The 15,213-nt window shown below is 37.5% G+C and overlaps 1 protein-coding gene across 1 annotated transcript; it reads right to left on the reverse strand.

The window, feature by feature from the left end:
• Positions 1–2,010: 2,010 nt before the first annotated feature.
• Positions 2,011–13,021, reverse strand: LOC116719743 (excitatory amino acid transporter 3-like). Its single transcript, XM_032562392.1, has 13 exons — positions 13,006–13,021; positions 12,206–12,346; positions 11,794–11,886; positions 11,577–11,688; positions 11,148–11,190; positions 11,002–11,064; positions 9,196–9,383; positions 8,981–9,088; positions 6,649–6,771; positions 6,363–6,557; positions 6,084–6,218; positions 5,317–5,421; positions 2,011–2,913 (listed from the first exon to the last, which is right to left on the reverse strand). Exons 1-13 carry the CDS (start codon positions 13,019–13,021, stop codon positions 2,793–2,795), a joined length of 1,443 nt encoding a protein of 480 aa, XP_032418283.1. The 3' UTR covers positions 2,011–2,792.
• Between the last annotated feature and the right edge of the window lie 2,192 nt (positions 13,022–15,213).

The following is a 15,213-nucleotide window of genomic DNA, read 5'->3' on the forward strand; positions in this document are numbered from 1 at the left end:
ACGGTGTGTTTCTAATACATCTAAATTGTTTAGTTTATGGGGTTTTTTTTTTTCTTAAATTTGACCAGTCTGAACAGCATTGCTTACTATGCATTTAGGCTCTAACATAATTACAATTGGACTGAATTTTGCAGAAGTGTCATTAATGTCAGTTGTAAAATGCAATCAGTTTTGTTTTGAAATGCTATGATCTTTTTGTTAGTCTACGGAAACATCTGGTGGGTGCGATTCAAGCAAACCAATCCTGAATGTCGACAAAACGAAAGAAATTGTTGCTGAGTTGAGGAAAAATCACACCCCTCCTCATCAATGGTGCCACAGTGGAGCAGGTCAGCAGCAATAAACTCCTGGAGATACAGATCACCGACAGTTTGACCTGGTCCCTCCAAACCTCTGGTCCGATTTACATTGGATGAGAAGAGCAAACCTCCCCCCTTCCCATCCTCACCACTTCCTATAGATAAAGATCCTGCTGATCAGCAGCATCCCGGTTTGGTTTGGAGTGTGTAACTCCTCTGGCTGGCAACGTATAGAGAAACAGGTGTGGACAGCAGAGAGAATCATTGGGACTGAGCTTCCTTCCATCCTCTACGCTGTTCCCAGTCGCTGCCTGACCGTGGCTCAGGTGAATTAAAAAACACTTCTCCACCCTCACCATGGTTTATTCTCCATGCTGCCCTCTGGCCAAAGGGTCAGCAGCTTCAAATGTAGAACAACCAGATTCCAGAACAGCTTCATCCCTTATGCTATAAGTCTACTAAACTATTAATATTTTTATTGTATATATTTATATTGATACTTTTCTATTTATTTTATTATTATTATTGGAGCCTTGCAATGACATTTCGCTCAATATGTACATTTTAAATGTACCAATGAATGAAAATAAAGTCTGTCTAAATTCCTGGAGAAATGTCAGGATTTTTAACTGTGGTGGAGGGACCAGGGATAACATTTCTTTTGTTTGGAGAGAATCTGTTTCATTCAAATTCAATTCAAAAACACTTTATTGATCCCAAAGGGAAATTAAATGTTGTAAGTCATTAATTCAAAGTCTTCAAGAGTTATTATAGATAGTGATGGCTGTTGGCAGGAAATCTCTCTTGTAGCAGGTCTGTATTACAGCGAATCTGAAGAAGCCTCTGACTGAAGACACTCTGCAGTTCCAAGACAGCCTGATGAAGAGGATGGTCAGGGTTGTCCACAATTTTCTTGATCCAATGAAGAGTCCTTCTTTCCACAGTCATCGTCAGAATAGAACCAGGACAGAACCTGCCTTTTTTATCAGGCTGTTGAGCCTTTTTAGGTCCGTGGCTCTGATGCTGCTGCCCCATTAGCTAATGGCAGAAGAGATGACTGCTCTCAACAGATTTATAGAAAATCTGCAGCATCTTGCTGCAAACCTCGAAGGATCTCAGCTTCCTCAAGAAGTCCAGTCTGCTCTGAACCTTCTCATAGGCTGTTGCATCTCCAGTCTTTTTCATTACACTTTCATATTCAATGCATTAGAATACTGAAAAGTTCAATTACCTAAGTGAAACACATTATATAGATTAATTATGCGCAGACTAAGTTTTTATTTCTGTTAATATATGATAATCCTTCTCTTGGCTAATGAAATCCTTCAGCTAATGACAACACAAGATTTTAAATCATTTCATTTAGGATGAAATTAAGGAAGTAGAGTATTTCCATTCAGTTGTGGTGATTTGGGAGTCCAAAAGTATTTACGCTTTAAATTCAAAGTTTTGCTGCTATTCAAGATCATCCTATGCTCATAATAAACTTTTGTCACATTCATTTTCTGGGAGATTTTATAGATAAGAGAATTTGTGGAAGAAACTGGATCATTTATCTCCTTTTTCATTAAGCTGATTATAAGTTTCTGTCCTCATGTAGTCTTTTGCCCATTTATAAAGCTTCCTCTGCCGGTCAAAAGTCTGCTTCTCAGCCAACTCTTTAAAAAAAATTACTAATACAAAAAAAGACTCTCCTACAACAGCAGCAGAGTGACTGGCAATTTATTAAAATCAATTCTTCTCAAGAAATGATTTTATGTGATGTTCATGCATTCGTATATAAAAATTAAATGTATTTTCAATTCAATCATTTTCAGTCTGACAGCAGTGAACATGTTCATGCAACATTAAGGATTATATTCACAAAGTATTGCATCAGTCAAACTTTGTATATTGAGCACTGGTCATACACTCAAGTGAAATGCAAAGTTACAGAGGTTAAAAACAGAAAGATGAGCATTTAACTACTACAGACACACAGTGAAATGATCTGTATAACCAAATAAAGTAAAAGGTCAAAACCAGTTATTGGTAATAAAGCAGTGGGGATTCAGAAGTGGGAGAAAACCGATTATAGAAGACTGAGGAACTGTGGCAGTTCATGAGTCAGGAAATGCTGGAGAAATATTTCTATCCTACTTGTAATCTACAAGTAGAAAGAACAAATTTATAAAAACAGAAAAGTCCATACATAGTAAACATTCAAAAGCATAAATAATAAAATCTAGTACAGCGAAGGTGAATTACCTTCAAACACATAACAATTAACAACTTAAAGATCAATAAATTTGGAATAGAGATCACTGAAAAATAGCAAAAACAGAAATAAAATACAAACTAAATACAGATGAATAAACTGATATGGCACAATCTTATTAGCAATAATAACTATATGCAAACAAGGAAATGATCAGCTCAGACACCCCACGATGGTGACATCCCTATCCTGAGGTTTTAATGTATTGGTGTTAATATGGTGCTGAGATGATCCCCTCATTTAGGTGAAATGGATCCTGAGGAAGCGGAGGCGGAGCGAGAGGCGCTGAGCTGTTGGTCAGTCTCCAAACAGGTTAAGTCCAACTCGAGCTCACTGGTGGGACGAACCCTCTCAATGCTAACATGTAAAATGGAAAACAGGGTCAATAACTCTGGTCAACAGCCAAAAAAATTGTCTGGGGTTTTTCAACTGTTTTAGGATCATTTTGATGTGCTGAATCCAAAAATCACATTGTTTGTTCTCAATCAGGTCGACTTTCTGAACTATGGATGCAACATGAGCGTCAGAATGCGTGACTTGTTCTCACATATTGATCAGACTCCTGAGAATCTGATCAACGAGTGATGAGCAGGAGGAGAGACTCCATCAGGACAGAAAAGAGACGGAGAATTTTGCACAATGCAGACGTAATGTTCAGTTCACATATACTTACCCTTATCAGTGTTTACTATTCAATTTACAGAAATCTAAGTTTGTAACATTTAATTACCAGACTCTGTTAGAAAACAATTGTTTTTTTTCTCCTACAATCTTTTTTGGATGAGAAATATTAACGGAAATGAACTGATAATGTCACAGAAATGTAATCAATTCAGTCAGAGGATCAGATTTCTCTAAATTATATTAGAATAAAAACCTAATTATTCTAATTGAGAAAAATGGATGTCATTTTTGGATTCAGCGGTGCAAAAATAATCCTAATTCAGTTGAAAAAGATAGACAACTTCCAAAAGATATTTTTTTGTAACCCAGTGTAATGATCTGGACAAACTGTGACTAAAGTACCCTATATCAGTGAAAATGACTTATGACAATCATTGTTCAAGATTTATTTTCACTATAATTTGATCCAATATTTTATTAAACCTTTCAAAGAAAGATATTACAAACAGGAGACACCCTGAGGCATTTAGACTACTGTGATGTGTGTCTATGAGCGAATAGTACATAGACCACTAACAGCTCAGAAAGAGATTTGCACAATGTTGACCAAAGTATTCACTCATCTACCTTCACACACACATTTGTCTTATTCTCAGTGCAACGGATTAGACGTGAATGTGAGCAAACAGGTTAAATACTCATCCATGTTATGGACACTGCTTTGCTTTATTTGCACAATTCAATCTGTTCCTACAGGGAACAGCTTGAAATAATAAAGAAATTCGTCGGTGTACTGAAGCATTAGGAGTTCCTTTCACTGAAGGAAACGGGCACAGCAGAACTTCTGGTGAACGGTCCAAAAATAATGATTCCTACTCCGCCTTCCTGCCCAACTCAAACACTGCTGACATAGAAGAGCTGTTGTCCTGGCCACTGACAAACCCAGTTGTTAGGACGCCAAAGTGTATTGTCATTTTCATAGCAAAAATTTCATAGAGAAACTGAGGAGCACCTTTTGCAGAGTAAATCATAAAAAGCGGGACTAAAAATACAAAAAAGGTTTTTAAATACAGAGAATGAATTCAATAATAAAAAAAACAATAGGATATTTACCCAGTTTGACTATGTAGAACAGCTCCTGCTACAGTTAGAATAGTCATTTGAAATATTTCTTTAGTTCAACAATAATCTGTGGTATTAAAAACATTTACCAAGCCCGTTTGTTCGACCCTTTATTGTCCCACATCTTCTACTACAGTGGTTCCCAAAGACTTTCTGGGCTATCCCCCCTATGGATTATAATAAAATCCCCCCTAAAAAAGAAAATAAGAATCAACTGGGCACACACATCGTTCAACCAGACATAAACCTATACACATATTTTGTTTTCAAACTCCACTGAAGTTTATTTCACACTTCAGGTTGCAACAAAACTACAAACCATCTTTACAGTGAAAAACTTTTGTGTAACTATTTTTTTTTCATTCATCCATACTGCTTCCCCCCGCACTCCCTGCAATGGCACTGCGCCAACCCTAGGGGGCGCACCCCACATTTTGAGAACCACTGTTTTATTAGAAGGCAGAAGTTGAAATAGCTGTGTTGGATTTTTAATGTATCTTTTTTAAAATTTTGCCTGACACACCAAGAATGGTACATTTCATTTAGTTTGCGGAAGGAGCAGCAAATAATTTAAAGCCATTGTAATTACTACATGGAGGATCTTCTTCTTTGCAGCCTGGCAGCTAGCTTATGTGAAAACGCTCAAAGCAGAAGTAAGGGACCAGGAGAAGCTGTTGGGAGAGGTGATTTGTATTCCAGAATGTAGGGAGGAAAGTCTTTGCTGCATCTTTTTTTAAACTTTTTTTGTCTCTTTTGAAGCAGGATTTGAAACTCTAGACAACATGTCCACACTGGTCTAGAGTCCATTTTACGAAATGCAGTGACTGGATGTAGTGCACAGGTGGCATCCTATCATCTCAGAGCACCCTATTTGTTCAGTCTCAGTGCTGGATTTTATACACCTATAAGCCGAGGAAGAGACTGGAACACCTGAAATCAGTCATTTGGATCGGGATGCTTTTGGCAACACTATGTCTTTGCAAATAAACACATCATTTTAATGATTTAATTTACCTAGGTGGTTTGTCCAGGTCTTCCAGCTCATCATGGCACAGGAAATTGATGAGAACAACACCATAGCAGTCTCCCACTACATTCACCCCGGTCCTGACATGGTCTCTGAAGGGCACAGAAGAAGAAAACAAATATGCTGTTACTCAACTATGTTTTTCCTCAAAGATTTTCTTTCCCTCACTCTACCACAGCCAAATAATAATAATAATAAAAACTACAGGCAGCACAGGTAGCCAGGGCAGAACAAAAACTCGAATCCAGGTGTAAAGACAACAAGGTATTACTGAGGTATTAAGAGGAGAAGAGGTATATAAATACTGGGAGATTGAATGCTGGAACAATTGAATGAGGCTGATGGCTAACGGGTTGCAGGTGTGAGGAGAGAGAGAATGGCAGCAAGGGGTGAGGGAGAGTAAATATGATAACTAAGAGAATGAATCTAAGAGCAACAAAGAATTACTAGACTCAAGGAATGAATAAACATAAACTGGAATTACTAAGAAAAATTAACTAAAGTAAAACAGAAATGAGGCTGATATAATCAAAGAACGAGACAAAACTAGAGTAAAATCACCAAAACCCTAAAACAACTGAAAACAACCCAGTACCTGACGACATGCAAGTTAAAAATCATGACCCGGCCAAAATCACTTGCAAGTTTCATGATTGCAGATCAGCGTAACTCAATCTAGATTGATTACATGGTTTGATGATGAAAGTACGTTTTAAGCAAGAGTGGTTGACTCTGCGTTTCAAGTTGAACTCACAGAACCCATTCCACTACGACCAGCATGGCAGCATCCCTTGCAGGCAGACCCACAGCTGTCAGAATCAGGATAGTGGTCACAGCTCCTGATGCTGGGATCCCTGCAGCTCCAAATGTGACAATGGAACTAGTCAAGCTGCAAACCAAGCACAGTCTCTATCAGCATTTCTGTCTAAAGTACAACACACAACCATAATAAAGCCTTTCCGTGGAATTCAAATTCGTGGAAATTGAATTCCACGAAGTGCTGCTTCCTCGGCACTTCAAAAAAGCAGCTTACCCAATTGCAATTATCTGGCCAGCATCCAGGGTGATGTCATTCATTTGGGCAATAAAGACAGAAGCGATCACTTCGTAGACCGCAGTCCCATTCATATTAAGGCTGGTGAGAATGGGCAGCATGAGGCGGCAGAGTTTCCCATTGACCATCAGGTTCTCTTCACAGCATTGAAGGATGACAGGCAGACTGGCAGTGCTTTGGCAGAAAACACATCCTTTATTGGTGCACCGTTCGTACGAGGAAACTGGAAAAGTGTCACTCTTCGACAACAAACACAACATCTCACCTGGACGCAATGATAATTGCAGTCATCCAAGCCTTAGAGGTACTCCTTAGGATGACAAAGGGATTCTTTCTGACAAGCGTGAAGTAAACCATGGGAAGAATAAGTAAGGACTGGATTGCAAGCCTGGAAGAGACAATAGTCACGCTCAGTGTTGAAGACACGCAATGCAAAAGTATTCACTGGCATTCCACAGTGACACTTTTATGTATTTTGTAATAATAATGATAAATAATAATTAATTTGGCTTAGAATACATTTTATATCTTGAGATCTCAAAGGGCACACAGTAAAACCACAGAGTTCAATGTATTTGGGGAGATTTTATATGATATTATAACTGAGAAGAGAAAACTTTCTCTTTTTCTCTCTCCCCTTTTATTCACATCAACACATTTGCGCTCTTTTATTTAGAAAAAAAATATTTTGAAAAGAAGAGGCGTGATGCGCGATCCTGTCACCTTAACGGTGACTTGGAATGAATTATCAGTTGCACTTTGGGAATGCAAGGCTGTGGAAAAAATAATGCTGAAATTGATGGCTCTTTTTTAAAAAAATAAAAGAGCGCAAGTGTGTTGATGTGAATAAAAGGAGAGAGAAAAAAGAAGGCTTTCTCTTCTGGGTTACAATATGCTAAGACAATAGTGCATTGTTGTAAAGTGGAAAGAAAATAATGCCTGGTTGCACACAACAACATCTATCAAGATGTTTGTGTATTTGTTACCATCCTCCCTGCGTCCATACTTTAGATCAACTTATTGCTGCAGTTCCAGCTGCAGCCTATTGGGTTATATCTCCACCAGCTTTATGTTTTCATAGAAACGTTTGGTACATTCTTCTCCGCAAAAAAGGACTAAGTCCAAAATGGATGTTGAGAGTGAAGACAAAGCTCCACAACTTGCCCCAGATTATCAAACGGACTTAGGCCGGACTTTGACTAGGGCATTCTAACACATGAGTAAGCTTTGGTCCAAATCAGTGATCTCTAGTTCTCAAAGGCCAGCGTACCAGACTTTTAGATGTTTCCCTTGTCAAACAAACTTGAATGAAATAGCTTAACTGCATCACTAGCAGGCAATTAAGATCTACAGAGATCTGCTAATGAGCCAATATTGACATCCAAACATTAAAAAGTTTCAGGACAAAGGCCCTTGAGGAGTGGAGCTCGAGACAACTGATCTAAACCATTCCACGCTCTCTAGTTGTAGGCTTAGAGTCGTCGTGCTGAAAGGAGACGGACCTCGCCACAGTCTAAAGTGGTTGCAGCCTCTAACAAATATTCTTCGAGGGTTGATCTTTATGAAGCTCAAACTCTGAGATGAGTCAAGTTTAGGTTTGTCTTTATTGAATGTCGTGTAATAAAAGAATAAACAAAGTTTTGTTCAAACAAAATAAATTGAAAACAAAAATAAACAGAACAAAAGAGGAAGCAGTAGTAAAGTATATTTACACATTCAAAGGAGTGGGTAGAAGTATGAACTTATTTTTACGCCCAGCCCTCTTACAGCTGTAGCATCATCCAATAAGTTACTATTCCTGTTAACTTGGTTTTAACAATCTTTCTTAGTATTTTCTAGTATTTTCTATATCCATATCTATAACTCTAACCCTCTTCCTCTTCCTCGTCTGAAAGCTTGGGTAAGTTTTAGAAACTAACCCTTCTTTAACCGAACTTTATCCCTGATCTGTCTGCTGAGTTTCTTGGTGTTCATGATGCTGTTTGTTCACTAATGTTCTCTAAAAAACACCCAAAAACCCTCTGAGGCCAAACAGAACGTCTGAAGGGAACTGCATGACCTGAATTGGGTGTTTGAAGATATCAGAATAAAGAGACTGGAAATAATTGTTTTCATAAGAACCAATCTTTGCAGTGTCTTCATCCTCTAAACAAAATGCATTAGCAGCGGTGGCATCAGTTTAGTAACAAAGTTGGTAACACTTTATTTGAAGGGGTGTGCATAAACATGACATAACAACGGTCATGAACATGGAGTCCTCATGAATATTTATGACTGTTGGTATGAAGTGTCATTTGGTAAATAAGGACACTTTTAATGCAAAGTTGACACTTTTAGTGAACTTTTAATGGAAAGTTTAATAGAATTTTGCATTAATAGGGTCATTATTGACCAAACAATGCAAAGTTTACACTTTTAATGGACTTTTACAGCAACCTTTAGTGCAACTTTGCATTAAAAGTTGCAAACATTCATAAAGACTCCTTCATGTTCATGACAGGTGTTATGTCATGTTTATGACGGCGTCATGACAGTCTTATGCACAACCCTTCAAATAAAGTGTTACCAAAAAAATAAAACAGAAAAAGTGGACATACCCCAGAGCAATCACAGCTGAAAGTTTTGCGAGTTTAATGACAGCGCCCCAGTCCTGAACATTCAACACGTTTTCTACGATCAGGAACAAAACTCCGATTGGCAAGTACCTGAAACAAACAAACAAAAAATACTGGACTAATTAAAGGAATGTTTTGTACATTATTAATGAATCTAATTTTGTGAAAGAGTGAAATGATATACTGTCTTATTTTACCACAGAATCCAGTTGAATATGATTTTTATTGCATCATTGAGGCTTTGAATGGCCTTCACAGTGCTTGTTGCCACCTGTCCCACCCTGTTTATCAAGATGCCGAAGGTGAAAGACCAGACGATCAGTCCTAACATGTTGGGTCCATCAACATAACTGCCCACCAGTTTCATCTCAGTGTCATTCTGCACCTAGAAACACAGAAATGATGGCTCTAATTCTCTAAGAGCAATATTGTAGGAATACAACACCTTGTTGGACAATGCATTTCACTTTTTCACAATAAGTCACATTAAAACCATTAACGTTGATGTACTTAATTAGCTTTTATTTATTTATTTTTTTGGAAACGACCAATTCACAGCATTGCATAATTGTGAAATATAAAGGAACAAATTAAACTGTAAAAAAAAACAAAAACATTTACAGTACATAGAACCCAAATATTTCTTTATGTATTTAGCTAAACTTTATGCTGTACCATCTTCAGTAGCCCTGTACATCCAGGGATCCACGTCTGTGTTAATTTGCTTTTCTTTTGCAGCCCCGGCTCCAGAGGACTGGAGGGCATTCGCTCATTTTGAGAGGGGAGAGTAAGCGAGCTAGTACTTTAATGTAAATACATAAATAAACATTTATGTTACCTTTCAAATAAGATAACCATGTTTATTAATAGAAAATTACACAATAAGGACGTAAATGCATAATCAATCTACCCCAGTCAGAGACAGCAATAATAATATTACTCAAGTAACAGAAAGAAGCACAGAGCAGTAAAACTACTCTTACAAAGTACCTTTTGCCCCAAAAGTTACTGAAGTAAATGTAGCCAGTAATACCTACTGTACTTTTGAACATAGAAAACAAAATTCCTATCAAGCTTAACGTAATATTTTGGCATTGGCATTATCCGCATCCAACAGCATTACTCAATTCAGTCGGTTAGCTTAGGGGGGGAGAAAACTGTGCAAATAGTCATTGCCTTTTGCTGGTTTGCTGCCATTATTCTAACACACGTGTCTCTGTACAGCAGCAGCATGTCTCCTTCACCACACAGCACATACACCTGGCGCGAGCATCTTAGGGCTCATGTTGCTTTTAAGGGGACTCAGAAAAACACATTAAGACATGTTAGCACAGCCGACTCTGTGAGTGGGCAATGACCTCCAATCCCACCCATGCCATCAGGCCTGCTTCATAGGAAGACGGACGGCGCCAAAACCCAGACAATCTAGGATTAAAACTTGTTTCAGGGGTGCAGAAGACTTGAGAGTAGGAAAAATCTTCCCCTTGCAGCCGAACCGCCACTCTCGGTGAAAGCATAACCATCTGTTGGATCGTTCTAGGCAAATCCAGGCCTAAATACAATAGAAAATCAGTGGCAAGATGTGAGCAATGATGTTCCACCCACTGACCAAAAACATTACCGTAGGGTTAACTGTTCTTGTTGAAACCCATAGGTACAACGAGTGTTTGCATGGTTGCTTATGCTGTGTCCCAGTGTTCCCCTGTGATGTACTCCACCTCCCACCCAAAGACCACTACAGGAAGGCACAACTGCCCCTCAGGTGGGCTGAAAGCAAACACCACCCCTCCTTTCTGGCTTTAATTTAGAAGAAATTTGAAGCCCTCCATCCTTTTTCCTCCACTTCAGAATCAAGTACTCTTTTGTGGTGGCCGACTACTTTAAACAAAGCAGAATACTTTGAAGGTTGTGGTTGTAATGTGACAACATGTGAAAAACTGAAAGGTTATGGACTTTTGGAGAATTCGCCAGAGTAAGAACAAAAATCAGAAGAAAATACTCACTACTGCTGGATGAAGGGGAGGGCCAGAATCTTCTCTTTTAACCTGAATAATCTCAGTCTTGTACTGGGAGAAAAACAGAAACTGTTGGGAAACTGTCCAAACCCGGAAAGTTACAGACTGAGCTGTGGTTCTGAATAAAAACATACCTGCTCATAGAAAGCCTGAATGAAGCTCTCTGGAAACATGTTCCTATGTGAGTCAAAGGAGAGTTGCAAAAAAAAAAAAAAAAAAAACTGAGCCAAATGTTAAAGAATATTATTTTCTTATCATCATTTCACATAGGTGAAAATAGTTTTAATTGTTATCTCAGATAATAAAAGTCAATAATCCTCTATGAAAAAAACTACAAGATGAACAAAATCACCTTCCTAAAAATAATGGCCTATCATATTTTGCCCAACGTAATTTTTCTCTTTGCCTAAATCATCTGTTGGCAATAGAGAGGTTGTGTTTCTTTGCCAGAATAACTTTTGGGCAAAAAGAAAAGAACATATTTAGACCAGTATTTTAGGAAGGTGACAATATGCGCAATATGCACAAAAGCAGAAATTGTGTCTAAATGTCTGTCCTCTTGCCTTAAAAGATCCATGAGGATCACATGAATGGAGAAGGCTGGTATTCCCTTATTGTTCTCCTGTGTTAGGTGTTCTCCCGCACCAGGCCGGATTGTGAGCACCAGAAACAGTCCTGCAACACAAAATCTCAGGCAGGATATCAAAAGCAATAACACAATGCAAACTGCGACAGTCTTCATAAATCTTCATTAATAACTGCTAACCATAATAATGTTACCAAGAATTACGGCCAAAAGAGTGGTGCCACAGATGTAGGTTCCTGTGAACAAGGCTGTTTTTCTGGACATTTTGGTGTTTAATCCAGTCACTCCTGAGAAAAGAGAGCAGAACCAGAAGTCGGTGTGGTGCCTGAGGAATGAGCAAGACAACATACCAGGGCATACAGTATGTGTCCTAACAATAGTCTAAATGTCTGAACTAATCTTCATCTTTTAAAATGTTTCAAAAGCACAGGAACTAAATGCTGTGAATGTGAAATTAGCTTAACGTCTAGATATAATATAATATAAAGGGTTTCGAGCAATATTTATACAGAATATCCACAAAAAGACGCGTGAGCATCCTTTAAATCTACCTCTATAACAATGATATGTTAATACTTCAAGTATCTAGATTCATATTTAGCTTGCCTGCAAGCACGCTTGTCACAATGAGGGGTACAGCGAACATCTGAAGCACGTTGAGAAGCATATCCCCTGGTATTCGGAGCCAACTCAGTTGATCTTCCCTTAAAAAAATCATAAACCTCAGCAGAAACCCAGTGCCTAAGCCTATGGAGGTGGAGGGGAATCACAAACATAATAGATATGAAGAAAAAAAAAACATCAAGATGAACAAACAACCTTTGCTATGGTATACTTTGTAACAGTCATGAGAAATAAATGGGAGTGCTTTAATATAAATAGAAAATGATATCTATTGTAGATATTTTTTTTCGGAAATTCCTTTTCAGTTTATTGTCTATAGGTAACATAACCCTGACGCTGCATAAGTAAAACAGGAAATCTGGCATTTATTTCCTAAACATGTGTAAAATAATCACTGGCTACGTGTCGTTTACACAATGCATTCAATAACTGGAGGAAAAGGAGTGTAAGTTAGCAGATAAAACAAGGTTCAACGTCACGTTCAGTCAGCAGCCACTCTACTGCGCATCTTGTCTTCAGATTGCAGGCAAGACTCTAATTATTTAACCTATTTACGATTAGGCTGATGAAATAATTTACAACTCCCCACCAGCGCAGATCTCTTCGCCCGGCGCAACTCTCACACGCAGTTTTGCGCGCTCTGCAGTTGAAGGAGGTTCAACGCTTAGCACACCATCTCTGTACCTCGCACTTCCTCCCGTACAACCCACTGGATATATATATATATATATATATATATATATATATATATATATATTATTTCTGAAACCTTAGTTTATCACCTGCCTTGATGGACATCTTCATTTACCCTCCATTTGTGACCAAACTAGAAAGATTTTTTTTTATTTTGTCGTTTGCATTCTAAATATAAATCCCTTTAAAATATATAAAAAAAATATTATTTGCTTTTATTTTATTTTGGGTAAAAAAACTTAAATTTTAGAAAAACCCTATTCCGGTACCCTTATTGTTCACCATGTCTGTCTTTATTTAGAGGGACTCGCATATGTCATTGAGAGCTGATGATGTTACCGTGAACAAAATTTCTAGAAATTAAAATCCGACTCGCCTGCATTTAATGCTTCCGGGTCGTTAACATGCGTCTCGTTCACTAATGTCAACTTTGCAGCATAACTTATTTTATCGCGCGATAAACGGATGTAATCCGCAGACTGACAAACATACAAGCTGATGTTAAAACAGCAACATTAGTACGGGTAACCATGACAACCAGTCAGCGTTCAAAGGCCGGCCCGACTAGTTTTGCAGTCAAGCTGCGCGCGCATCTGCTGTGTTTGCAAATAAATAATCCCTCTAGAATATGTTCTAATAAGACTTGTTTATTTTCAAAAGTATCTTTCAAAAATAGCCTTTAAACAGGCTTTATGCCAACTATTATTATTATTATTATTATTATTATTATTATTAAAAACATGTTTTTATTGGTTTGATGTACAAATGTTACATATTTTGTTTTCATTAGTTAGAAAATTATTATCAAAGAAATTAAGGTTTGAAAACATTCATAAGCTTGTTAACTGAGTTACCAACACAATGAACTTTTCAATAATCTCTTCATTTATTGAACTTGACTTGAATGCATCCAACATCCTATATAAATTTAAAAGCTGAACAATTTAGATGTGTGTCAGCCTAATTAGACAGTAGAAAAATAGTATGTTGGCATGGCGATAACACAATGGTTCATGATGAATCGACTGCAGAACAACTTCCTCAATCATTATCGGCTTCAGAGTTACTTTTATTGTCATTATGCAAGAAAGCACAGTGAAATTGAAAAAATAGCAACTCTCATAGGCAGTTCTAATAAATAAATAAGCATAGATTATATAGTAGATTATAGTAGAAAACTGCGACTTTATAAATGGTAAATATGGGATAAAAATCAACAACTTTCACAGTACTAAAAAAATGTTCAATAGATCAAATATTGAAAGGATCGCTGTCAAGAAAAAAAACTCTTATCTCCTTTATCAAACTAAGGAGCATAAAATTAGTATAAAAAATAACTTAATAACAATGCTAGTAATTTTAAAGAGAGATTTTTGAAAGGTATTTGGAAAAGTTAAATCTGATTACTTATATTGATAAAAGACAAGTAGGTTAAGTTAGAAACTTTTGAAGTCAATAAAATCATTATTATAAAAACAGGGTACATTTATTAACTGACAGCTAATATCTTACGAAGTAACATTTTTGTGGTGGGGGGGTTTCTCTCTCTCTCTCTTTTTTTTTTTTTTTTTTTTACAATTTTTGTCAGCTGTGACTGACAAATCAGTTCATATTCAACCTTCAAATAGGATTATACTAACTTCAGTGTCCCAAAGGAAATTTGCCTTGGGTACAAATTCTGGCTCCTGCATCATCCAAATCCAAGACTTTACGCATAAAACCACTTCTATAATAAATCAATTAAAAGAGATATAAAGTATAAAAGAAGCATGTTAAAATCTTAAACACCATAACCTACAGTCACAATTAACTGTAGGTAAATTGGGCACCTGGGCAATTAGTTTACCTACAGGAAATTGTAGGTAAATTACCTACAGTAAACATTTTGTCTACCTAGAGTACCTTTCATGGCTGCGACTTCAGAGCATGCCTCTGAAGTGAGGCATACTGCTTGACCTTCACTAGCTTCATAGCTCTTTGCGTGAGACAAATGAGTTTGGCCTTCATTTGGACAGATGAGTTACCAGAGCTGAACCTAATGAAGGTCTGGTCTCTCTACAGCATGTTGAAAGAGCAGCATCACTTTCTGACTAACACAAAAAACCCAACCTGCACAGAAAATGTAGTCGCTGCTGCGGACAGAGTTTATTGTCAGTGTGTATTCTAAGGTATTTGTAAGATTCCACCTGGGCAATTAGTTGATTATGGATGACCACTGGTGAGTGATCTCCTATTGGCTTCGGGTCAAAAATAAGTTCCTGTGATCTTTAGATATTAAGAATTAGAAATTGTTACCA

Source organism: Xiphophorus hellerii, chromosome 1 (genome assembly GCF_003331165.1).
Source record: "Xiphophorus hellerii strain 12219 chromosome 1, Xiphophorus_hellerii-4.1, whole genome shotgun sequence".
NCBI lineage: Eukaryota > Metazoa > Chordata > Actinopteri > Cyprinodontiformes > Poeciliidae > Xiphophorus > Xiphophorus hellerii.

Coding starts and splice junctions, on each gene's coding strand:
- LOC116719743 (XM_032562392.1), bottom strand. Junction 6,772..8,980: donor TCAGCTGTGATTGCTCTGGG/GTATGTCCACTT, acceptor TGTCTCTTCCAG/GCTTGCAATCCAGTCCTTAC. Junction 6,558..6,648: donor GCAATTATCATTGCGTCCAG/GTGAGATGTTGT, acceptor TTTCTGCCAAAG/CACTGCCAGTCTGCCTGTCA.